The sequence below is a fragment of the Thermomyces lanuginosus genome, assembly GCF_041956635.1.
Source record: "Thermomyces lanuginosus strain ATCC 200065 unplaced genomic scaffold VTN49scaffold_9, whole genome shotgun sequence".
In the NCBI taxonomy this organism is placed as follows: Eukaryota; Fungi; Ascomycota; class Eurotiomycetes; order Eurotiales; family Trichocomaceae; genus Thermomyces; species Thermomyces lanuginosus.
The window spans coordinates 95,223-117,493 of record NW_027192343.1 but is presented as its reverse complement, the minus strand read 5'-3'; the positions used below and the strand labels follow the sequence as shown (position 1 = coordinate 117,493).

Here is a 22,271-nt window from a genome sequence, read left to right as displayed (position 1 = left end):
TTAGAGAGGATTGACGGTAGGTTAGGTATGCCCCAGCCCTCGGGAATAATGCGGAGTTACCTGCCTTTAGTTAAGAGCTGTCATGGCCATGTTACATATCTCAATCAGTTGGATTTTCAAGAACCTAGATTTTCAATGAAAATTCAAATCTGTTTCTTCATACAAGCCGACCAGGTAGTGGCTTGATTCTTGAAACAACTGGGTACGGTTCTAGCCACACTGCCAAGAACTTTGGGAATTTCACTATTCCCCAGTGGGTTAGATTTATAATTAGGCACGGTTGGTGCCTGATCCTCAAGGTGTCGCTGCGCCACAGCCGCACAGCCCCTCTCAGCTTCATCTGCGGCGTGAATATCAATCAAACCCAGGAGCCAGATCGTCGGTAAACACGACGATGTGTATTTGTCGCTGGTTCTGATCTCATTTTCTTGGCTCCAGACTTCAATCCATGACCTGATTTCGAAATTCTTTTCCCTTTGCCTTTCAATACCATCGTCTCTGCCGAGTTCTGTCTCAATTCCTCCAGATCGTGACGCCGCCTGCGGGGTTTCCGCCCACTTGTCCCCTTATCAGATTTTATAGCACCTCCTTAACTACAAGTAAAGAATCGAGTCGCCATGAGTTGTGAGTCAGCTCCAACGTTCTCAGCATGATCTTCACTGTCTACAATTGATTGCACCCAATGGAGCTTCCAATGCATATCGGGCTCCTGAAAGAGGCCTTGATCCGGGTGAAGTCCTGGTCGGCACTGGATCTCCTGGTGCTGGCTTTCGTTGGCGTCGTCACCGCTTTCGAAGTACTCAGGGTTACTCGGCTTCATGGTCGGGCGTTCATTATGAGGCGCCGATCTCGGTTCCTGTATGAAGACATAAGCTGACCTGGACCTCTGTCTGTAGTTTCGAATATGCTTCACAAGCTGCAGTGGCAGCCCGATAGTTACCAGAAAAAGTACGGCTCATTGTCCAACCCACCAGAGCGTAACACTGATCAGTCTGAAATAGGTCCCAGTATAGATTCGGTCGGACGTTGGGTGCGGGCACTTATGGCATCGTTCGAGAAGCCGAATGCCCCGCGGGAAAAGTAGCCGTCAAGATCATTCTCAAGCGGAATGTGCGCGGCAATGAACAAATGGTATATGACGAGCTCGAGTTGCTTCAGAAACTGAACCACCCAAACATTGTTCGATTCCATGATTGGTTCGAGTCAAGGGTACGAGACAGTGTGCACTGATACTTTTTGGGGGCTATGGCTGAGACAATCCACAGGACAAATATTACATTGTGACGGAGCTGGCCACCGGTGGAGAACTGTTTGATCGCATCTGCGAGTATGGAAAGTTTACCGAAAAGGATGCCTCTCAGACCATCAAACAAATCCTGGGTGCGGTGCACTACCTTCACGAGCGAAACATTGTCCATCGCGGTAAGACATTTTCTATTGCCGTCCCTTGGTATTAGGGTTGACGCTAACAAGTGGAATATAGACTTGAAACCAGAGAACCTTCTCTACCTGACTCCTGAGCCCAATTCGCCTCTCGTTCTTGCCGACTTTGGGATTGCCAAAATGCTGGAGAGTCCGTCTGACGTCCTCACTTCCATGGCAGGATCCTTTGGCTATGCGGCGCCGGAGGTGATGCTCAAACAGGGCCATGGGAAGGCAGTTGACATGTGGTCTATGGGAGTGATTACTTATACTCTACTCTGCGGCTATTCGCCATTCCGGTCGGAGAATGTGCCAGACCTGATTGAAGAGTGCCGCCAAGGGAGGATTATCTTCCATGAGCGATATTGGAAGGACGTGTCTCAGGATGCGAAGGACTTCATTTTGACTCTGCTGCAGCCCGACCCATCGCAACGTGCTACTGCGGAGGAGGCATTGCAGCATCGCTGGCTGAAGGGCGACACGGCTACAGACCACAACCTGCTGCCAGAGATCAAGGCCTACATCGCCCGTGCCCGTCTCCGCCGCGGCATCGAAATCATCAAGCTGTCGAATCGTATCAAGGCGCTCAAGGCGCAGGCAGAAGAGGAGGAGGACATTCCCGATGGAGAGGATATGGAGGATGCCAACCATGCAGCTATCGAAGCGAATCAAACAACGCCCTTCCCTTCCGTGTCAGTGCCGGACACTGGCGAGAAAAAGGAAGGTGGCGATTCTCCAGCTCAAGGAACCAAGAAACGAAGCTTGAGCAGAGCAGCTCGTGGAGCTATCTTCCGGGAGGTCGTGCTGGCAAAAGTGCGGGAGATGAAAGAACAGGAACAGGTAGAAAGGGTCGAGCGCGAGGCACTTGCGAGAGCAGAAGCCAGTCAGTCATCCTAATGGCCCGAGATTGTTGGACAGTGGAGTTAGTCTGTGAATATGTTCGGGATTGGTGTTATATATTTCGATGATATCCCATGCTGTTGGCAGATAGGAATGTTGACAGTTAATTTTGAAATGTGATGCCATTCCATCTTCCAGACCATGTCTCATGCCATCAAGAACTGTGCTATATTCGTATGCCCATGAACCGTGACCTTTGTTCATAGATGAGTTGTTCACAGCTTGTATCGTGACTCTATCATCGTCCAAAGGCGGGGCATGTGACTAAAGCGGCTGACCTAATCACACTATTACCACATCGGGCAACATAGATCTAGGGCTGGATCCGAGATGCTCCCTGTCCGCCGGTACTTGCGGACAACCAAGTGACAACTCAGCTGTTGCTGTGCTTTTGTTTCTTCTTTCAACTCTTCAACACTTGTTCAGTATTCGAGTCCTCTTTTGACTTACCATATATCAAGAATATTCCGGACTCATCCGGGTCAGCGAGGATAAGATCTACGCCTCCTAGCGCCGCCGAGACAAACGTCATACGTTCTTGCTGAAGCTGGGACGGGCTCTTCAGCGACCTCGAACGGCCAACGTATCTCCGATTGTTACGAGAGATTCTTAGAATTAGAATCGAGAAGAGCATGGCAAGATGTTCGCAAACAGGCGCCTAAGCAAGGTATGACGGATCTTGCTCGACCGTCGCAACTGCGGAGAAAGCTTGTAGCAGCTTCAGGTAACAGCTAACACACCTCGTACAATGCAGGAGCTCATGAAGGTACAAATACACGGCCATCTGGTTTTAGTTCGCAGATGTTAAAATCGTCAACAGATGCAAAACAATCTCCCTCCGGGGATCAGCATCGTCAAATCCGACAACTTCGAGGAATGGCTAATGGACATCCGCGTCTTGGATTACAACCCGCTATATGCGAACGAGACATATCGACTCAAGTTCACCTTTAGCTCGAAATATCCCATCGGTACGTATCTTTTTTGAAATTGTTTTCTCTCTCTGCTTGTGCCCAAGCTGATGCGTCGGTCATAATTAGAACCTCCCGAAGTCCAGTTCGTCGAAATCCGTCCACCGAGCGACACACCTCGACCCATACCCATCCACCCACACATCTACAGTAATGGCATCATCTGTCTGGACCTCCTCGGATCCGCTGGCTGGTCGCCCGTGCAAACCGTCGAGAGTGTCTGCATGAGTATCCAAAGCATGTTGACACAAAATACAAAGAACGAGCGACCGCCGGGCGATGAGGAGTTTGTGGCCTCGAATCGGAGGCGACCACGCGACATCTCCTTCTATTATCATAACGATGACGTTTAACCTGCTTTCTCTTGGACCTATCTTGATAACATCACGAGACACAATTGTGTGGGCAACGTTGCGCATGACATGTTTGGATGATGAAGCATATGCTACGTTCCATTCATTCTAATTTCCTTTTCCTTTCATGAGTTGCTATTTGTCGTTCGTGCAGGGTTCCTTTTGCAGAAGTTTTATAAGCCACAGGCGTATGTAAGGTGTTGGTGTCATTGTACAATAATTCCATGTCCCATGTCGGGTTATTTTCTTCGATCTTGAATCACACATCCTTACTCCTTTCGCCGTTATACCGTGACTGCTTCCCATGCGTGGATTGCCACATGGACATAGCCTGCTGGGCTGGACAGCTGGTGTCACGTTCCATTCAATCGTATTGGAAAGAGAATAGGAAAGAGAAACGAGGGGGGGCCTGAGAGGAGACGCGGCGCCATAGAAAATACAGAATGATGCATGACTCCTTAATAAGGACATACAGGTAAACGGAAATTGGAACAAGAGAGTAGACAGCCACTACATCTTATACAGGACCTTCCCTTCCACTAAACATCATTTATCGGTCGACCTCACCGAACACCAGATCCATGGTACCGATGATGGCGACAGCATCGGCAAGCAAGTGGCCACGAGCGACCTGATCGAAACCGCCCAGATGGGCAAAGCCGGGGGCGCGGATCTTGCAGCGGTATGGCCGCTCGCTGCCGTCGCTGACAATGTACACACCCATTTCACCCTTTGGTGCCTCAATCGCCGTGTAGGTCTCACCCGGCGGAACAGTGTAGCCCTTGGTGAAAAGGAGGAAGTGATGAATCAGCGCTTCCATGTTCTCCTTCATGGCTGCGCGAGGCGGAGGGCTAATCTTGTAGTCCTCAACTTTGACCGGGCCAGCGGGCATCTTGTTCAGGCATTGGTGAATGATGCGCAACGACTGCCGGAACTCTTCCATACGGCAGAGGTACCGGTCATAGCAGTCACCATTGACACCCACAGGAACGTCGAATTCGACCTTGTCATATGCGTCGTACGGCTGCGACTTGCGCACATCCCACGGCACACCAGATCCTCGCAACATGACACCGGTGAAACTCATGTTGAGCGCATCCGCAGCGCTCACGACACCGACGCCCTGTGTCCGAGCCTTCCAGATACGGTTATCCGTCAACAGTTCCTCGGTCTCGTCAATGCGGTCGCCGAATTGCGTAGCCCACTGATAGATATCATCCAACAAACCAAGTGGGATGTCTTGCGACACACCACCGGGGCGGACATACGCAGCGTGCATACGCGCTCCAGATACGCGCTCGTAGAATTCCTAAATAGAGTCAACTGTCGCCCCCAGTGGCAATTGCGTCTCCGAAATTGTTAATGCTCACCATAAGTTTCTCACGCTCTTCGAAGCCCCACAAGAATGGTGTCAATGCACCAACGTCCATTGCGTGAGAAAGGACAGACATCAAGTGGTTCAAAATTCGAGTAATCTCAGCGAACATCGTGCGAATCCACTTCGCTCGCTCCGGAACCTCAATGTTCAGCAGCTTCTCGACGGCCAAGGAGTAAACCTGCTCGTTGGTCATCATCGAGACGTAATCCAGTCGGTCAAAGTACGGCAGCGCCTGCATATATGTCTTGTACTCAATCAATTTCTCGGTTCCGCGGTGCAAAAGGCCGACGTGAGGATCAGCGCGAACGATTTCCTCGCCATTGAGCTCCAGGATCAACCGCAACACACCGTGCGCGGCCGGATGCTGGGGGCCGAAGTTGACGGTGTAGTGACGAATCTTACGGTTCCCCGTATCCGAAGTCGACTCCATGTTCGCAGCAATTTCCGGAGTTTCGGGGCCGCCCTTGTTCAGCTGGTGGGAAAAGACCGGATCGGTGGGAATGAGGCGGGTTGGTTGATAGGCCGCTGGCTCCGCGGCATAGCGAGAGGTCGATGTGCTGCTTATGGACCGGACAAAGGGCGTGCTGGCTTTGCAGAACTGCAATCGAGCCAGGCTCGTCGGCACTCGGCCGACGGCACGAGCAAGTGAGGAAGCCATCTCGTGGGAGGGGAGAGTGTTGAGACGGAGGCTTGGGAGGAGTCCAAAACGTCAAAGTCGGTTGAAGTCGTTCTTGTTAGTACTTCGGAGGACCGCTAATCACGTGACATTTGTATTCTTATGTGCACAAGTCCTTCCGGGACGGAATCTGAAGCCACCTGCTGAAGCTAATATCCGGAACAAATTACGAAATATATCTTGACATGGTTAGCTTCCGCATGACTGACGTAGCTTTCAGTTACACGCGAATCCAGTGCTGCTTACAAACGACAAGTCACGGAGAATGCAATGAATTGGAATTGTGAATAGGTCCACGTTGATTGGTTGGCGACATTCGTATTCCGCTTCCTGTATTTGGTTTAGCGTAGCAGAAACGCTTGTGAAGAAAAGAATTTCGAGATTGATACGCAGTATGAGAGACTACATACAGAATATCAGAGCTGCATATATCCCGCCAGGTCGCATAGGCAAATTCCAGGCGGACAATCGAATATGGCGCCTCTAGTCCCATCAAAAGAAGAGCTAGATCGTCGGAGAGTGAGTGGTTAATGAACCAAGCCTCGGATTACTACTGACGATTTCAGATCATCAACATCAATGCTGAGACAGTAACAAATATCCCGTCCACAGATTTCCCTGGCCATTGGCCTGGAGAGAATCACGAATGGTCTCTAGAAAAATTCCGGAGGGTGCGTTCATGGTCCTTGATACTCCTCGAGAAGAGCTTTCATGTTGACAAACCGCAAGGATTTCCGAGTCGAGTTTCATTACAACGAGACATATGACGCATCATTCTCCCTAATTGGCCTCGACGCCTCTATCGCAAATGCTTTTCGCCGAATTTTAATTGACGAAGTTCCGACTCTTGCGCCCGAATACGTCTTCATTCAAAACAACACGTCCGTGATCCAGGATGAAGTTCTCGCTCAGCGGATCGGTCTCATCCCATTGAGGGGGTCCATCGAGGGACTAAATTGGATGCGATGGTTCAAGAAACCTACAGAAGATGATCCTGAAGGGAGCACCCCTACAGATTACAACACCGTTGTTCTCAATCTCGACGTCGAATGTACCAAGAATCCGAATGCCGCACCGGATGAGGATGATCCTCGTAAGCTCTATAACCATGCGCACGTCTACGCCAAGGATCTCGTTTTCAACCCTGTCGGTCGCCAGAAACAATACTTTGTTGGAGAGGGTGCTATTCGGCCCGTCAACCCCGACATTCTGATCGCCAAACTCAGACCAGGCCAAAAGATCGAAATGGAAATTCATTGTATCAAAGGAATTGGTGCGGATCATGCTAAATTCTCTCCCGTTGCAACTGCCACCTACCGTCTTCTACCAGACATCAAAATCCTCAAGCCTATTATCGGAGCTGACGCAAGAAAATTTGCCAAATGTTTCCCACGTGGCGTCATTGGTTTGGAGAAGATTACGGCTGAGGAGGCGGCGCAAGAAGGAAGCGGATACGAGGGTCATGAAGGAGAAGAGAAAGCCGTTGTCCTGGATCCGTTCAAAGATACCGTGAGTCGCGAGTGCCTCAGGCACGAAGAGTTCAAAGATAAAGTGAAGCTGGGCCGGGTACGAGATCACTTCATTTTTAGCGTCGAAAGCACCGGGCAGTTCCCCAGCGATATGCTCTTCCTGGAAAGTGTTAAGGTGCTCAAGCTCAAGTGTGCAAGACTGAAGCGCGATTTGACAAATCTCATGCAATAACCTGCTCTTTGACTCCTCGTTCTGATGATTGTTGCATTTGGGCTGGCGTTTCGATAGACGGAGGCCTTTTCATGTCCCATTTATTGTTATGATTACGTCGGAGTATGTTGGGTTAGGTACTCATGTAACCAAGACGTATGTATTATTGTATGGATTGAATTGATTCACGGGTTGCAAGTGCCATGCTATTGAAACACAAGCTTGTATCTAAAGTCGATGGTATATGCCGGGTCGGTGACTGCAATTTCCTGTCCGTCCGAGACGAGATCCTTGATCTTCTTTCGGAGATTTGGACGCGTTTGCTCCTCCAGCTGTGGAGGGAAGCGCTGATATAAAGTTTTCTCTTCCGATCGCAGACTAGGTTTCTTCAGCTGCGCCTCGGGTCTCTCGGCTAACGTCTCAATAAATTCTTCGAGCGTGAATTCCGGGTTCACAGTGATCGTCCGAGCTAGGTTACCGCAGACTGGACAATCGGGTTTCTGCTCTGCAGAAAACGTGTAGGTGTACACGCCCTCTTCCCCGGCGTACATCATGTAGTTATCAAGGAAAGGATTGCAGGAAGTCGCGATCTTCAGCGCTTCTGACGTGGTAGCTGCCGCAATGACGGCATTCGTCGATGCAATGGCTGGAATGATGTTTTTGACTACTCCCTGCGTCATTTGGAAGGTCACTCCAGGGATGGAGAACTGCTTTGCGCGCTCAAGTGCGGTTTGGTAAATCCAAGAGATATGCTCAAGATTATCGCTGTCGAAGGGCTCATCTTTTCGTTTTTCTTGCCATGCAATCTGATGCGCCCACTCAATACAATGCTGGGGTTGTCGAGGAATCGTAGCGATCGTGCAAAGAGGAACTGCTGCCCGTGGAGCGTGCATGTCGAGTTGGCACTCAATGCACGATGTTAGTGTTGGCAAGATAACTCGAGCTTGCCCTTTGAATCCTGAAGACAGAAATCGTGAGCACCCTAATGAACTCCATGTGACAGTCTCGAAACGAACCTTCGCTTCCCCCATCAATCAACGGCTTCAGGCTCTCTGGATTTTCTGGATCAACCATGCCCACAAGTGTTGAGTTGATCCACCGGCGGGCCTCAACGCTGTCTAGCCCACATACAACCATTTTGAACTGCATATAGAAATCTTCATCCTTATCCTGAATCTTGCACACATGAGGCGTGATTTTGACTCCTTTGACCCGTTTCTCCACGAAGGCGGCTGCAACCTCGGCTTTCGGCTTGCCTACATCCGACTGCCGGAAAAGAAATTGACGGTTAAGATTGGAGATGTCTATTGTGTCTGTGGGACGATCTTAGCCAATGCCTTCTCGCAAGCGGAAAACAGGCGTACCCATGTCAATGACGTGAATGTCCTTGAAGCCCGACAAAGCGAGGTTCTTCAGGATCTCGCATCCGAGACCGCCTGCACCTCTGTCCGTACGTTAATACATGAGAAATGATAGAGAGCGAGCCTGCAAACTGTACATTACTCTAGCATGCTGTCAGCAGAGCATAATCGAAAACCGCCAGATTAACTCACAATATTTTCGATGTTTCCAACGCTTCGATTGTTTCTGGGCCTGGAACCCAGTCCTCGTCACTAAACGGCCCCGGTTTGGTAAGGACATTGTAGAGGTGTTTCCTAAGAGTAATTTTAGCACACAGCGCAGTATATAGTTAGCATAACGAAGACTAACCACCGAGGATTCGAAATGACTGATGGCATATCGGCCGCGCGCTATAGCGCCCAACAGATCAACCTGGAGTTGGAAAGGATGCCGTAGGAGGAGGCTCAGGAAACGCGGGGCACAATGGAATCAAAAGTATCTCGACGCAAGCACGTTGAGAGGGACAATGACAGACAACTATCGGCCTGCAATCATTTGACTCCGATCAATCCGTGACTCAGATTCGAAATTCAAAGAATCGATGCGCAAGTTGGTAAGTAGACGGTTCAGGCTAACGGAGGGACAGCTACTCTCAGGCATAGCTGAGCAACCTCCGAAGAGCTGTAATTTAGGATCCAGATACAATGAAATTACAAGCCTAATATTGCCATTTGTCTGAGTAAGTTACGTTTTGTTATGGTAATTCGCCAGACATACAATCACAATATCTCCACGTGACTACGGAGAACTAGATTATATAAGATAGGGCGGGAAAGGGCAACAGCATCTTTCAAGTTTCGACGGTGTCGACTGTTGCTCGCCTCAAGGTGACATTTGTTTAACCAGCATGGATGGCTTGCTGACTGCGGTGCAAACGAGCCGCCATGAAGAGACATTGTCCATCTCGAGTCAGAGCCGCAACCAGTCTCAAGACACCCCGACTCGCCAGAACAGTGGTGTTGAACATGATGCAATAACAAGGAGGGGATTCTCCTCGCACCAGGACGTATTGGACGTTCTAAGATCCAACCCGACATCAGATCAGGTGTACGATGTTTTGCATGCACTTGATCCTGCAAGTCGGGAAACGGCGAGGTCCCTACCCGACATCAGGCTTCCTAGTCCTGCAGCTACACAGATCTTACAGACCTTGGTTAGCGTCACACTTCGGGATCACTGGAGCCCTATTCAGGCAGAGTCCAATTCTCAAGATCCGACGAGCCGCGCTTCAAGAGCAAGAGGTGCCTTATTAAGATGCTTCTGCAGTGTTGCGGGAGTGAATGTCATTGTCGGGCACTTGCAGACACAGCTCAAGTCCCAACAATTGCCACCTGACAAGCATAGGGACCCCAGTAGAAATCTGGTCATCAAAGATTTAATGTCGTTTATTGCAACCCTGCTGAAACCGACGGACGTATTGTTTCGCATTCATCAGGACCTCAGAAACTTGCATGGACACGCAGGTTCAGGAAAGATTGCTTGGCGAGAGGCATGTGCCTTGCTTGCTGGAGGGAAATTGCTATCTGTTTTAGCGGAAGTGGCAAGAAACTTTGATGAATCAAGCACCGTCGACGTCCCAAAATGGCTCATCGAAGGCAATGAATATGCTGCATGGTTAGGCCAACGGCTCGCGTTCATGATCCTTCATGGAAATCACGAAGATGAAGACTACGTAAAAGATCTTTCACTAGTCGTCGGCCGTGCCATAAGCCTTGGGTATTCAGGTAATCCCGCCGAAACCAGACCCATCTATTAGTCCACCTGCTCACACTCTCCAGACCGGCTCGTGAAAGATCTCTATACTACAATCTTCGCAAGCGACAAAACACCAAGGATGTGGACCTCGCTGTGTACATCTTTGCGCCCTCGTGAACAAGTTGTGGTGGTTCAGTGCATCCTAAAAGACATTGAGCGGACATTTTTTCTGAGGCCCGATGACGGATCTAAGGAGAATAACGAGATTATCAGCGGTGTAGCCGCGCTACTATCTAAGATCATCGGGCTTGGAACATTCTTGGACTCTGAGGTCCGTAGCTGGCTTGCAACAGGCAGAGAGGATATCATCAAAACCATCCACTTACGTCGAGCTCTGATAGCAAGATATTCCGGTGACGAAGGTTAGAGCGCTGTACATGAACATAGAGAGATGACTGTTTTACTAACTAGAACAGAAACAATCAGAGACTTGTTCAAGACGAGCCTGCAGCATTTCGGGGACCCACTGGTTATCAAGCATTGTGCTCTCCATGTCCAGGAAGGTTCGTGCTCTAATGGCAACTACTGGGTCAAGCTAACAGTCCGAAGCAAACGCTCAGATTGTTCTGCTCTCCGCTGGTTATTTGCATCGCTTAAACCCAGCGGAAGTTCACAACATTGGGCGCACATCTCTCTTTTTGAATGCCGTCTCAAACCGCTTGGCCGCTACATCCTCGAGAGCCAGATTTTTGGGTATGATTGCAGGCATGGCTATTTCCGAGCTGATTGAACCCCCGGGAAAGGCTATGAAATTTGATCTGGAGGAACTCGAGAGCGATGAGGCTAAGTCGTACTTCGCGTTGACGAAAACCTACGACGAAATTGGAACAATCAATAATATTCTCAGTTGTTGGGAAAGCCAGAAGGAGGCAAAGTCAACCAGGAAACCAAAACAAAAAGCCAAGCCTCGTCCAACTTCATTGCAGGAATCAACAGCAGAACGTTCATCGAAAGCAGTTCTTGTCGAAGAGGTGCCTGATGATGGTAATGCAGATTCTGAAGCCGACGATCTCATCCCATATGCGAAACCAGATAGTGATGCTTCGGACTCTGAGGAGGATCCTACGCTCATCAACAGATCGAAACCAAGCAATCCAATGTAAGTGGTGGCCCCATAACCCTATGAATGGGGTCTAATCAATGCTAGATACATTCGAGATCTCATAGCGTATTTGAAGGACTCAGACAATGTGGATCGATATCATTTGGGAATTACACATGCAGAATCGTTAATTCGCCGCAAGTCTACTTTCGGCACCGAATTGGTGGAATCTATCGAGGAGCTTGCGTCGACGATCATGAGTCTTGACGATAAATACAAGCTCCCCAACTTCCATGAGTACCGTTTACAGACCATGATTGCATTACTGGTGGCTCAGCCTACACGGATGGGCCGATTTTTCTCGTTTACTTTCTTCGATGGCGACCTATCCCAGACTCAAAGATCAGCGATCTTGACCGCATTGGGCCTGAGTGCTCGAGAGCTGGCAGGGCATAAGGAAGAAGACTCGAAGGCAATGGGACTATTGCCCCCTTCGTCAGACACCTCATTCCCGACCAAGCAGCTGCCTGATCATCTGAAAGGCTTCTACCTCACAGCCGATGATTCTCCAATTGCGGCTCTCACAAATCAAATGACTCGAACATCGCTGAAGCCTCTGGCTCTGAATGCTGCCGATGCGGCGACCGGTCCCGATGTCCTCAAAGTACGCACGTTCTCGTCGCGGATGGAGGTCGAGAGAAAGCGTCAGCTACGTGAAGATGAGAGAAGAAGGAAATCTACAACACGAGACCTTCATAAGGTGCTGACTGAGGGATATTTCTATCCTTTGGTGGGGCGATTCGGGATGATGATGCAGTCGTTGTAAGCTCACCAATTCTTTGCCAACTGGTATAAGAGTGGCGGCAGTTAACTAATGTCCGGATGAAGGTCATCATCGTCTCACAATCCTTTTCATTCGCCTCATCTCTTGCAGCTGTTCATCCGGACAGTAACACTGGTCCTATGGACACTGGGACCTCATACACCTTCGTTACCTACACTGACACAGGAAGCGTTGTCTCTGACCATGGCTCTTCACAGCTTGCCTGTCTCCAGCGAGTCCATAGTTCTGCCAGCCCTTTTATCACTCTTCTTAGCTGTGATCGACCTCAATGTCGCTTCAGGGTCATCCGGCGAAGAGCGTTTGGTTACCGAGAACGCGGCGCAGGTCATGGAGCTACGAGAATGGACAAACGAAGTGTTCGATAGGCTACCTGCGAGTCAGTCTCAGACTGCACAGGGCGAAAAAATGGACGACAATGAGCAAAGTCGAATATTGGCAGCAGGGATCCTGATCAAGCTCAATGAGGTGGTTGAACGGTATCAGGGAAGGTTGATGGGAATCCCCGTTGGGTTCAGTCGTTGAACAGTTTCAACGAGAATATTATTCCACAGGAAATGCTCAGGCAATGATGAGGTCGGTGAGTCCACCGGCGTCATTTCACTGCCGTCATCAGGATCGTCGAGACTACGGAACGCACGATACGGTCCTACGTCACCTCACTAAAGATGTCATAACGCTAGTCAGCATCTTCTCGATGTTTATCAACATTCGGAAGCCACAAACTGAAGTCCGACCTCATGAGAATGATATATCAGCATGGCCACTGTCAAGGCGCTGAATACTTTCGCTGTACCAAATGGATAACTGCCGTATTTTACTAATGGGAATCCATGAGTGCAAACGTTTGGACCGTATGCGTTCGTCTTTTCAAGAATTAGCGACCTTGATTTGCACAAAAGTCTTCTCAATTGGTGCCTCGAGCGACGTACAAGCTGGCGATCGCAATGAATTGAAATGAATAAAGAGCTTGCATGTTGTTCGATATTTTTCCTTTCTTCTGGGTCTCGATCGTCAAACGTTGCTCCTTGCAGTTTGGGAAACACCTCTCGTTCCAGCATGTTAATGTTTGCAAACTGATAGTATATACTCTGTGCCAAATGCTGCAATTATCAAAAGAACAAGCAAAGGCAGGTGCAGGACTTAGCTCCTCAGGACTCATCTCCCCCACGGCTTGCCCTGTTAATAGATGAACGTGTTGGCAGGTCTCTACATCCACAAGTGAACAGGGCGCAATAATGGTATATACTTGTTCCATTTGTGGAAAGAGCCTTGTTCATATTGGTTGCAGGATCTGCTCTCTAATGTAGCAGATCAGATGGCCTAGTAGTGGATTAAATTACTTGAATTAGTACTTAGGGTTTAGCCAAGCTGTTTAGAAGATCATCTTTGAGTACGCCTAGGGCCAACACTACCCTGCGCGCAAAGTAGATTATTTTATCTTCCTAGAGTATATGATTCAAGTAATCCATATACCTGATATTATATAATGTACACAATGCCCAGGAAAAAAGTATGCAGTCGCACCGATGATGCATCAGTCAATTTGATCACCTGGGAGCCGAGGAATTTTCCCTCAAACCACTTCGCGAACCTCAGAGAGAGCACATGCACTTGTTTAATGGTTCCTGCATAGAACTTAACCATTTGTATTTGCATACGTAATAGAACTCTCTGCTCAGAGAGAGCGTGTCTCGCGTCAACCCTTGCTGCACATATGCAGGGAACTCTGAACGAACTGATGCACTAGAATAGAAGATTAGTACGGTATGGAAATTGCTCAAAGAACGTTATGCGCATCTTCCCAACAACAGGGATTACCGCGACGAAGCCTTTGAGAGCTCCGTAAGAGCCAGAATGCTTTGGTATGATGGATTTGGTTGGCAGTTGCTAAATGTAAGCGAAGGGGACGGCAGAGATGCAGATCAAGCGAGCACGGACACTATAATGTGTAGGATGCAACGTCATGAAACGAAGGAAGATGCAGTGCAGTCTGTAACACTGGAGGTGCAGGTACGTCTCCGATAACTGCATCATAAGCAGCAAGTTACCGGAGACAACTAGGTACTCCGTACTCGTTCCTACGGAGTAGTCAACACGGAGTACTCCGTACTGGGTAACCTAAGGGTTAGGGTTAACATGCTTGTTGGTTATACCAGTTATTACTGGTTATACACAACGGAAGTAGATATTACATAATCATCTGTATCAAGGTCGGCTTGCATCGGCGATTCGGCTCAACTCCGACATTTGTATCACTCTCTCCAAAGCTGTGCTGGTCACAACGGAGGACGGCGGAAGTCGTCACCCTGCCTTCATGAGCCGCAACACGTAACGACACAGGACCTTGAGAAAGGTCGTCATGGCTCAGCCATCCAGTCTCGCCCGTATGTCGACACAGTCGGCATGTCGACCATTTGCAGTATCCCGTCATCGTCGCGCGGCATCAACCAGTCCGGCGAACTGGCTCAATTCCCCGTGGACCAATGCCGCCGAAGATGAGATCGCGAAGCTAGCATCTATTCGTCGGCGGCCGCTGACTTTAAGGGACTTACTTAAGTATGAATGTCGCATAGCTTCTTCAAACCAAGTCACTAACCTTACCATAGGCATGGGCGACCTCCATTGTCAAAGGAAGCCCTTCTAGAATCAGCTAATTTCACTTTGTCACTTCTTCCAGCACGTTTGGCGTACAGGATACAATGTCTGCGCAACCTTCCCTTCATCGTCGTATCGAATCCGCATGTCTCGCGCATTTATCACAACTACCTTCACTCCCTGTCCACCCTGCTTCCCTACCAACAACGTACAATTTCCACCCTCGAGGAGGAGAAGCAATTTGCGGAAGTTTTGGCAGATCTTGTTCAAACTCACTCCAATACCATCCCGATTCTGGCTCGTGGATTCCTAGAATGCAGAAAATACATCAGCTCAGCGGAAGTCACCCAGTTCTTAGACTCGCATCTGCGAGCCCGAATTGGGACCAGGTTAATTGCAGAACAGCATCTGGCGCTTCATTTCGCATCACAACCTGTGAACGGCGAGAAATCCGGCCGTCCCGAAGGCGTTGAAGGAGATACTTCCGAAAATTACATTGGAGTCATCGACACAGCGTTGCAGCCCGCGAAAATCATCCGTTCATGCGAGAACTTTGTTGGAGAGATCTGTGAATTGAAGTACGGCGTTCGACCCAAAGTGGTGATCGGCGGTCAGCCGGATGCATCGTTTGCTTATATTCCGGTACATGTTGAGTATATAATCACCGAACTACTCAAGAACGCTTTCCGTGCCGTGGTCGAGGCAGGAAATGAGCGCGAGCCGATTGAAGTAACAATTGCGGCGGCACCAGATGTTCCGGACTCCCCTAACCAGGATTCACAGCCGTCCCAAGGGAGGGATGGTGACGTCGACGTCGACGAGATCCCCGTTGCCAACGAACCGATCCGACTCAACACACAGTCCCAACAAAGCATTACTATCCGGATTCGTGATCGAGGGGGCGGAATCCCTCCGGATGTGTTGCCGCATATTTGGTCGTACAGTTTCACCACGTTCTCTGAGAGCAGCTTGCCCAGCAGTGACAACGGAAATATTGACGCCCTGAATACTCTCTCCGGCAGTGGCGCCATTTCCAGCAGCATTGCGGGCTTGGGATATGGCTTGCCACTGAGTCGCGCCTATGCAGAATACTTTGGGGGCAGTATCGCCGTACAAAGCCTATGGGGCTGGGGTACCGATGTATATGTGACATTGAAGGGCGTTGGGAAACTGGGATATGCTTCCGGTTGAGAGCTTGGCACCACGACAAATGATGGTTGTTTGCCATTACCCCGAGTCCCTATGACAACATTGATACCGTCATATCGGCCGAATCGCTGCCTCCGATGTACTCCGCATCAGCACCTTGGAGGAATGCAGGATTCCCCCGTCCCGGTCCTGAAATGCTTTCCTCCCTGGGCTGCGAGTCCAGCTTCCTGGATGGAAGAGTCCGGAACGACCAGCGCCGCCGCAATGGAGACTTCGATCCTAGAGACCATTATTAATGTATATTGCCTGCGTCTTCTAGCCAGTATCCTGCTCCACCGGTCCGCGACAATGATGTGTCTTTGTATTTATATGGAAGCTAAGTAACTACTTACGATGTATATAGTAGGTACTTCGTGATCTCAGATACAGCATATGATTTGGAATTGCTAGATGTAACAAGATAACTAGTCTGGCTTACCCCTTTGTGTTTTTCTGTGTAATGCTGACAGTTACCCACGTGCGATACCGGCCCGAGAATATTATCGAACACAGACGCGACCGGATGTTGTTCCCCGGCTCTCCTGCAATAACCGCGTAAGATACCGGTAACTACCCCACATCCGCATGCTTTGGGAGCTTCGGCATTAACGCCGAGGCCGATCATGCCGCCGAGCTCGTATATATAATACTACCTGCGCTGATTGATGCGACTGAGTCACTTTATCGCTCTAAGTTCCCTTATCAAACGGAAAATTGAAGACGATTACAACATAATGTACGTGCGCTAGGATGTCGCATCGAGCTTATGCTAATCATATGCAGGGGATATACAGCGGCGTTCGCGTTCTTTGAAGCCCTTTGGGAGGTACGCGCAACTGAAAGCAATCGGGAAGCGCGACGAAGCTGATAAGGCTATACAGGCCGGTGTTCGCTATGTCTTCGCCAATCTCGGGAGTGATCACCCCGCGATCCTCGAGGCCATGGTCAAAGGCCAAAAGGAACGAAAGGATCAGTGGGTGAAAGTCATTACTTGTCCCAATGAGGTACTTGTTGGCCAAGCCGATGCGTTCAAGGATAGCGGCTTACGAGTATAGATGGTTGCCCTTTCGATGGCCGATGGCTATGCCCGCCTCACAGGCAAGCCGCAGTGTGTGATTGTCCACGTCGACGTTGGAACACAAGGTCTCGCTGCTGCCGTTCACAATGCCTCTTGCGGTCGTGCTCCAGTTCTGATCTTCGCTGGCCTTTCGCCTTTCACACTGGAGGGAGAATCCCGAGGTTCGAGAACCGAGTACATCCACTGGATTCAGGATGTTCCGGACCAGAAGCAGATTGTGTCGCAATACTGCCGGTATACCGGGGAAATTAAAACAGGGAAGAATATCAAACAGGTCGTCAATCGTGCATTGCAATGGGCGACCAGCGATCCCAAGGGCCCCGTGTATTTGGTTGCTGCGCGCGAAATTCTCGAGGAAGAGATTGAGCCGTACAAACTAGATCAGAGGCACTGGGTTCCGATCTCGCCAGGGGCGCTGCCACCGGATGCGGTCGAGATGATTGCATCTGAGCTAGCAGCGGCCAAGGAACCACTGGCCATTGTGGGCTACAACGGTCGAGCAGCGAGCTCGGTGGAGCAGCTCGTCAAACTTGCCGACAACATCAAGGGTCTGCGCGTGCTGGATGTTGCAGGCTCTGAAATGAGCTTCCCGGCGAACCATCCAGGGTGGCTTGGTCTACGCTTCGGTAACCATGATGCGATTAAGACAGCCGACTTCATCCTCGTCGTTGACAGTGATGTGCCATGGATTCCGACTCTGTGCAAGCCAAAGGACACGGCGAAAATCGTGCACATCGATGTTGATCCTTTGAAGCAACAGATCCCAATGTTCTACATTCCTTCCATTGCCACCTTCAAGGCCGACTCAACGACCGCTTTCAAGCAGCTGAACGATTACATTGCCTCCAACGCTACGCTGACGCAAGCTCTGAACAGTCCTGAGCATCTTGCTCGTGCGAAACGGGTCCAGGAGGAATACAACCAACGGCTCGAGGCCCTCGCCAAGGACGCAGCTACCCCGGCAGGTGGACCGTCCGCTCCCCTCAACGCTCACTATCTCGTCGCGCAGCTACGCAAGGCAGCACCAGCAGACACTATTTGGGCCATTGAAGCTGTGACCCTCACAGCCATCGTTGCAGACCAGCTGCAGTGTTCTCTGCCAAACTCTTGGATCAACTGCGGTGGCGGCGGCCTGGGATGGTCCGGCGGTGGTGCACTTGGCATCAAACTGGCCAGCGACGATCAGCACGGCGGTCCGGGCAAGGGCAAATTCATCTGCCAGATCGTGGGCGACGGCACTTTCCTATTCTCAGTGCCGGGATCAGTGTACTGGATCTCACGCCGGTACAACATTCCTGTGTTGACGATCGTCCTGAATAACAAGGGCTGGAATGCGCCGCGCCGCAGCATGCTTCTAGTCCACCCTAATGGGGACGGATCTCGCGCTACGAACGAGGATCTCAATATCTCCTTTGCGCCCACGCCTGACTATGCTGGCATTGCCAAGGCCGCCGCGGGCGGCGAGCTATGGGCCGGTCGTGCAGCTACGGTCGGAGAATTGGCCGAACGTTTGCCCCAGGCTGTGCAGAGTGTTTTGAACGGGAGGACGGCAGTTCTGGAGGCACAGCTAGATGGAACGGAAGGAAAATATGTTGAGCAGAAATAGAATAGGCCTCTATGGCATTACGACGCTATCATAATACTCTCCTATTGTAGTATGAATCCACTCATAAACGGCTCGAATAACAGCGTTACGACTGTCTCTGCTTGCTGTAAGGCGCACTAAGTTTGTCACTTGGAACTTGCTGCGAGTCTCCTGCGGGTCAAAGGATGTCATTTCTTAGTATACAGAATGTAGGTTCTCGTAATACGAGTACTGTATCGGTAGAAATGATTGTGGCGCTCAATGCGACGAGAGCCGATTCCTGCCACGTATAAGCGGTTTTAATACACGTTCTGTATTGTAATTCAACCGCCGTAGGGCGCGGATGCGATAAGATGAAAGTCGGACTAGATATCGGACTCGCGCGCAGTGGATCCATGACTCAAGTCCAAACTACAAGTACGAACTGCCGTCGCATTGCGACTCAATCCCTCGGCCTCTTATAGAGAAAACAAGTAACAGCGGATTCCGCGCATTGTTCTGCTGAGTAGATTTCGCATCCCAAGTCGCTTGATTGCAAAGCCGCTTTCTTACATCATTTGTTTGTTCTCGGGCCGGTTGAAAAAAGTTCGAAGCACCTCGAAAATCATGAGCCCAGTTCCTGTTAATCACGAAGTCAAGGCGGATTCGAACACCACCGCCTCGTTGGGTCCCAATGCCCTCGCCTCATGGAGGAATGATGCCTCGGTGCCAACGGGCGTCGCAGCGTCGTCCAACAGTGACATGTTTAAAAGCCCGGTAGGATCGCGCCGACATCCGGCTGCTACCAGCACAACCCTTCTGACCGGATAACGGGCAGGCTTGCTTCACTAAGCCCAAGGCGAAACGATGGGATCGTGAGTTTCCCACTGTCGAATGCTTTGGGTTCCAGGTTAACCGATTTCAGATTTGCTCTCGACGGAAGCAAAGGCCCGTCAGGTAAGCACCTGGTAATCCAGAAGTGCTCTGCTTTGGGACTAAAAAATGGGCAGCCATCGGTACTCAAGGCAGCTGCACAGTACCTGAAGAATCCCGGTAAGGTTGATGCATTGCTTCTGTGAAATCTCGAAACTAATCTTCGATAAGGACTCATTTCCCTGGGCGGCGGATTGCCTTCCAGTGAATTGTTCCCATTCGAGGAGATCAGCTTCAAGGTCCCCACTCCTCCTGGTTTCACTGAGCAGGAGACCAGAGAAACGGGAACGACGGTAGCGGCGGGAAAGCATGACATTCGGGATGGCAAAAGTCTACTTGGTAAGATTGTTTCTGGAAAACTGCTCGGCATATCCATACTGATCATTTCGCAGACCTTGAGGTCTCCCTCAATTACGGTCAAGCGATGGGTTTTCCTCCGCTCTTGCGGTTCGTGACGGAGCACACTGAGGTTAGTTTGTTCTTTGTAAGCTGTGGGAACTGTCGTTGACCGCGCAGATTGTCCACCAACCACCCTACTCAGACTGGCGTTGTGCTCTCACGGTTGGCAGCACCATGGGGTGGGAGACCGCCCTCCGCACCCTATGCGAGCGAGGCGACTACATTTTGGCCGAGGAATATTCTTTCTCCTCGGCACTGGACACAGCTGTACCGCTGGGCATCAAGATTGCCGGGATCAAAATGGATGACCAGGGCCTTCTGCCTGAAGCCATGGATGAAGTCCTCACGAACTGGGACGTCTCCGCACGCGGTGCGCGTAAGCCCCATGTGCTCTACACCATCCCGTCGGGCCAGAACCCAACGGGTGCAACACAAAGCTTCGAGCGACGTAAGGAAATCTATAAAGTTGCCCAGAAGCACGACGTTATCATCGTCGAGGATGAACCGTATTACTTCTTGCAGATGGAACCTTACAAACAAGACGTGGCCCCTCCCGCAACGCGGGAAGAGTTCCTCCAGAAACTTGTCCCGTCATTCTTGCACATCGATGTCGACGGTCGCGTGGTGCGCTTGGAATCGTTTTCCAAGGTGATCGCACCGGGATCCCGCGTCGGATGGGTCGTAGCTTCTGAACAGATCGTGGAGCGCTTCATTCGGCACTTCGAAGTCTCCACGCAAAATCCGAGCGGCATCTCGCAGATCGGACTGCTCAAGCTACTGGATGAACACTGGGGCCACGCAGGTTATCTAGACTGGTTGATGCATGTGCGTCGCGAGTACACTCGACGTCGCGATGACTTGCTGCGAGCATGCGAGAAACATCTGCCCTCAGGGATTACTCGCTGGGTGGCTCCCTCTGCGGGCATGTTTGTACGTTTATCCATTTCATCCCATGTTTTAGCCTTATCACTCGCTAACTAACGGAAATCTAGCAATGGATTGAGGTTGATTGGCACAAACATCCAGGCTACAAACAGGGTTTGAGTCATGACGCCATCGAAGAGTCCATTTTCAAGGCTTCTATCGCCGAAGGTGCCCTCTTGACGCGTGGCAGCTGGTTCCGAGCGGACCGGACGATTCCCGAAGAGAAGATGTTCTTCCGGGCAACTTATGCTGCAGCACCGGCGGATAAGATTGAAGAAGCCATCAAGAGATTTGCAACCGGACTCCGGAAGGAGTTTGGTCTTTTAGAAAATTGATTGGCACCTCATCTCAAGAGTAAATAGACGTGACTGAGGTCTTCGAACTACAACTAATCCCGTATATCCGCAATGTTTGTGAATACTGAGAAGTAAAGGTACTGCCTAGAATACAGATCAGTGTCTATTTCTGACCAATACTCCGTACGGAGTACACAAGACACATTGAAGTCGCATGTATCTTTGAGGATATTCCGTTCTCCAAGTTCAGCTTGCATTTTAGCCCTAGTTGTGGATGGTCGAGCTATTCCAGCAAATACATCCAAGAGGTATGGCAAACATCCACAGAGATCTAAATTATTGTTTGGGCATAGCATCTGGACAGATACTGTAGTTATCTGTCGATGTTTTGCCTAAATTGGAAATCCATAACTAGTTAACTTTACTAGTTGTTGTAAAAACGGGCGTTCCGCACTAGTATAAACTAGGAGTGTCATACAACAGAGCCAATGGAATGGTCGCAGGTGCTCTCTGTCTGTCTGTATGTGTTGTATTATTTTTGTGCTGAGTAGTGAGGAAACTTAATCTTATATACATGAGCCACACAAGTGAATATCCGAATCCTTAACCGAGCAAATTTTTCTTTCGGCCCACACATATTTCTCGTGAAGCTGATTCATGTATCGTGACATTTTGTGACCAGACTTGAGTAGATCACGTGATGGCATCTTGACACTAGACGAGTACCAGCTGCCCAGATCCACAACACTAGTTGACTATAACTAACTACCTAGTTAGGTAGTTACTAGCTTGCTTACATAATTCCCCCATCGCAGAGTCCAGTTCGCACAGGACGTGCCAAGCTGCAACCTGCAAGGTGATGATCGTCGGAT

At 50.0% G+C, this 22,271-nt stretch overlaps 11 protein-coding genes across 11 annotated transcripts; 8 read left to right on the top strand and 3 right to left on the bottom strand.

Moving 5' to 3' along the window:
- Window positions 1-48: 48 nt before the first annotated feature.
- Window positions 49-582, top strand: VTN49DRAFT_8119 (uncharacterized protein; the record flags this gene model as incomplete). The annotated part of the gene is made up of 2 exons (XM_069416464.1): window positions 49-69; window positions 376-582. The coding sequence occupies 2 exons, from the start codon at window positions 49-51 to the stop codon at window positions 580-582; spliced, it is 228 nt and encodes a 75-aa protein (XP_069271745.1).
- A 35-nt stretch (window positions 583-617) lies between these two features.
- VTN49DRAFT_8118 (uncharacterized protein) lies at window positions 618-2,319 on the top strand (the record flags this gene model as incomplete). The annotated part of the gene is made up of 5 exons (XM_069416463.1): window positions 618-624; window positions 897-948; window positions 1,002-1,209; window positions 1,266-1,422; window positions 1,484-2,319. The coding sequence occupies 5 exons, from the start codon at window positions 618-620 to the stop codon at window positions 2,317-2,319; spliced, it is 1,260 nt and encodes a 419-aa protein (XP_069271744.1).
- A 26-nt stretch (window positions 2,320-2,345) lies between these two features.
- On the bottom strand, window positions 2,346-2,854 carry VTN49DRAFT_8117 (uncharacterized protein; the record flags this gene model as incomplete). The annotated part of the gene is made up of 2 exons (XM_069416462.1): window positions 2,346-2,467; window positions 2,773-2,854. 2 exons carry the CDS (start codon window positions 2,852-2,854, stop codon window positions 2,346-2,348), a joined length of 204 nt encoding a protein of 67 aa, XP_069271743.1.
- A 108-nt stretch (window positions 2,855-2,962) lies between these two features.
- On the top strand, window positions 2,963-3,646 carry VTN49DRAFT_8116 (uncharacterized protein; the record flags this gene model as incomplete). Its single annotated transcript, XM_069416461.1, has 4 exons — window positions 2,963-2,989; window positions 3,077-3,088; window positions 3,143-3,293; window positions 3,363-3,646. 4 exons carry the CDS (start codon window positions 2,963-2,965, stop codon window positions 3,644-3,646), a joined length of 474 nt encoding a protein of 157 aa, XP_069271742.1.
- Window positions 3,647-4,196: 550 nt separating this feature from the next.
- VTN49DRAFT_8115 (uncharacterized protein) lies at window positions 4,197-5,682 on the bottom strand (the record flags this gene model as incomplete). Its single annotated transcript, XM_069416460.1, has 2 exons — window positions 4,197-4,955; window positions 5,017-5,682. The coding sequence occupies 2 exons, from the start codon at window positions 5,680-5,682 to the stop codon at window positions 4,197-4,199; spliced, it is 1,425 nt and encodes a 474-aa protein (XP_069271741.1).
- Window positions 5,683-6,174: 492 nt separating this feature from the next.
- Window positions 6,175-7,401, top strand: VTN49DRAFT_8114 (uncharacterized protein; the record flags this gene model as incomplete). The annotated part of the gene is made up of 3 exons (XM_069416459.1): window positions 6,175-6,219; window positions 6,267-6,371; window positions 6,430-7,401. The coding sequence occupies 3 exons, from the start codon at window positions 6,175-6,177 to the stop codon at window positions 7,399-7,401; spliced, it is 1,122 nt and encodes a 373-aa protein (XP_069271740.1).
- A 185-nt stretch (window positions 7,402-7,586) lies between these two features.
- Window positions 7,587-9,119, bottom strand: VTN49DRAFT_8113 (uncharacterized protein; the record flags this gene model as incomplete). Its single annotated transcript, XM_069416458.1, has 6 exons — window positions 7,587-8,338; window positions 8,397-8,693; window positions 8,745-8,824; window positions 8,879-8,884; window positions 8,934-9,035; window positions 9,091-9,119. 6 exons carry the CDS (start codon window positions 9,117-9,119, stop codon window positions 7,587-7,589), a joined length of 1,266 nt encoding a protein of 421 aa, XP_069271739.1.
- Window positions 9,120-9,628: 509 nt separating this feature from the next.
- Window positions 9,629-12,944, top strand: VTN49DRAFT_8112 (uncharacterized protein; the record flags this gene model as incomplete). Its single annotated transcript, XM_069416457.1, has 6 exons — window positions 9,629-10,505; window positions 10,560-10,898; window positions 10,953-11,039; window positions 11,086-11,635; window positions 11,684-12,400; window positions 12,467-12,944. The coding sequence occupies 6 exons, from the start codon at window positions 9,629-9,631 to the stop codon at window positions 12,942-12,944; spliced, it is 3,048 nt and encodes a 1,015-aa protein (XP_069271738.1).
- A 1,837-nt stretch (window positions 12,945-14,781) lies between these two features.
- VTN49DRAFT_8111 (uncharacterized protein) lies at window positions 14,782-16,208 on the top strand (the record flags this gene model as incomplete). The annotated part of the gene is made up of 2 exons (XM_069416456.1): window positions 14,782-14,978; window positions 15,029-16,208. The coding sequence occupies 2 exons, from the start codon at window positions 14,782-14,784 to the stop codon at window positions 16,206-16,208; spliced, it is 1,377 nt and encodes a 458-aa protein (XP_069271737.1).
- Window positions 16,209-16,870: 662 nt separating this feature from the next.
- VTN49DRAFT_8110 (uncharacterized protein) lies at window positions 16,871-18,889 on the top strand (the record flags this gene model as incomplete). Its single annotated transcript, XM_069416455.1, has 4 exons — window positions 16,871-16,941; window positions 16,989-17,031; window positions 17,087-17,209; window positions 17,261-18,889. 4 exons carry the CDS (start codon window positions 16,871-16,873, stop codon window positions 18,887-18,889), a joined length of 1,866 nt encoding a protein of 621 aa, XP_069271736.1.
- A 585-nt stretch (window positions 18,890-19,474) lies between these two features.
- On the top strand, window positions 19,475-21,438 carry VTN49DRAFT_8109 (uncharacterized protein; the record flags this gene model as incomplete). Its single annotated transcript, XM_069416453.1, has 8 exons — window positions 19,475-19,624; window positions 19,686-19,722; window positions 19,773-19,804; window positions 19,858-19,900; window positions 19,952-20,119; window positions 20,173-20,249; window positions 20,297-21,109; window positions 21,172-21,438. The coding sequence occupies 8 exons, from the start codon at window positions 19,475-19,477 to the stop codon at window positions 21,436-21,438; spliced, it is 1,587 nt and encodes a 528-aa protein (XP_069271735.1).
- Window positions 21,439-22,271: the final 833 nt, after the last annotated feature.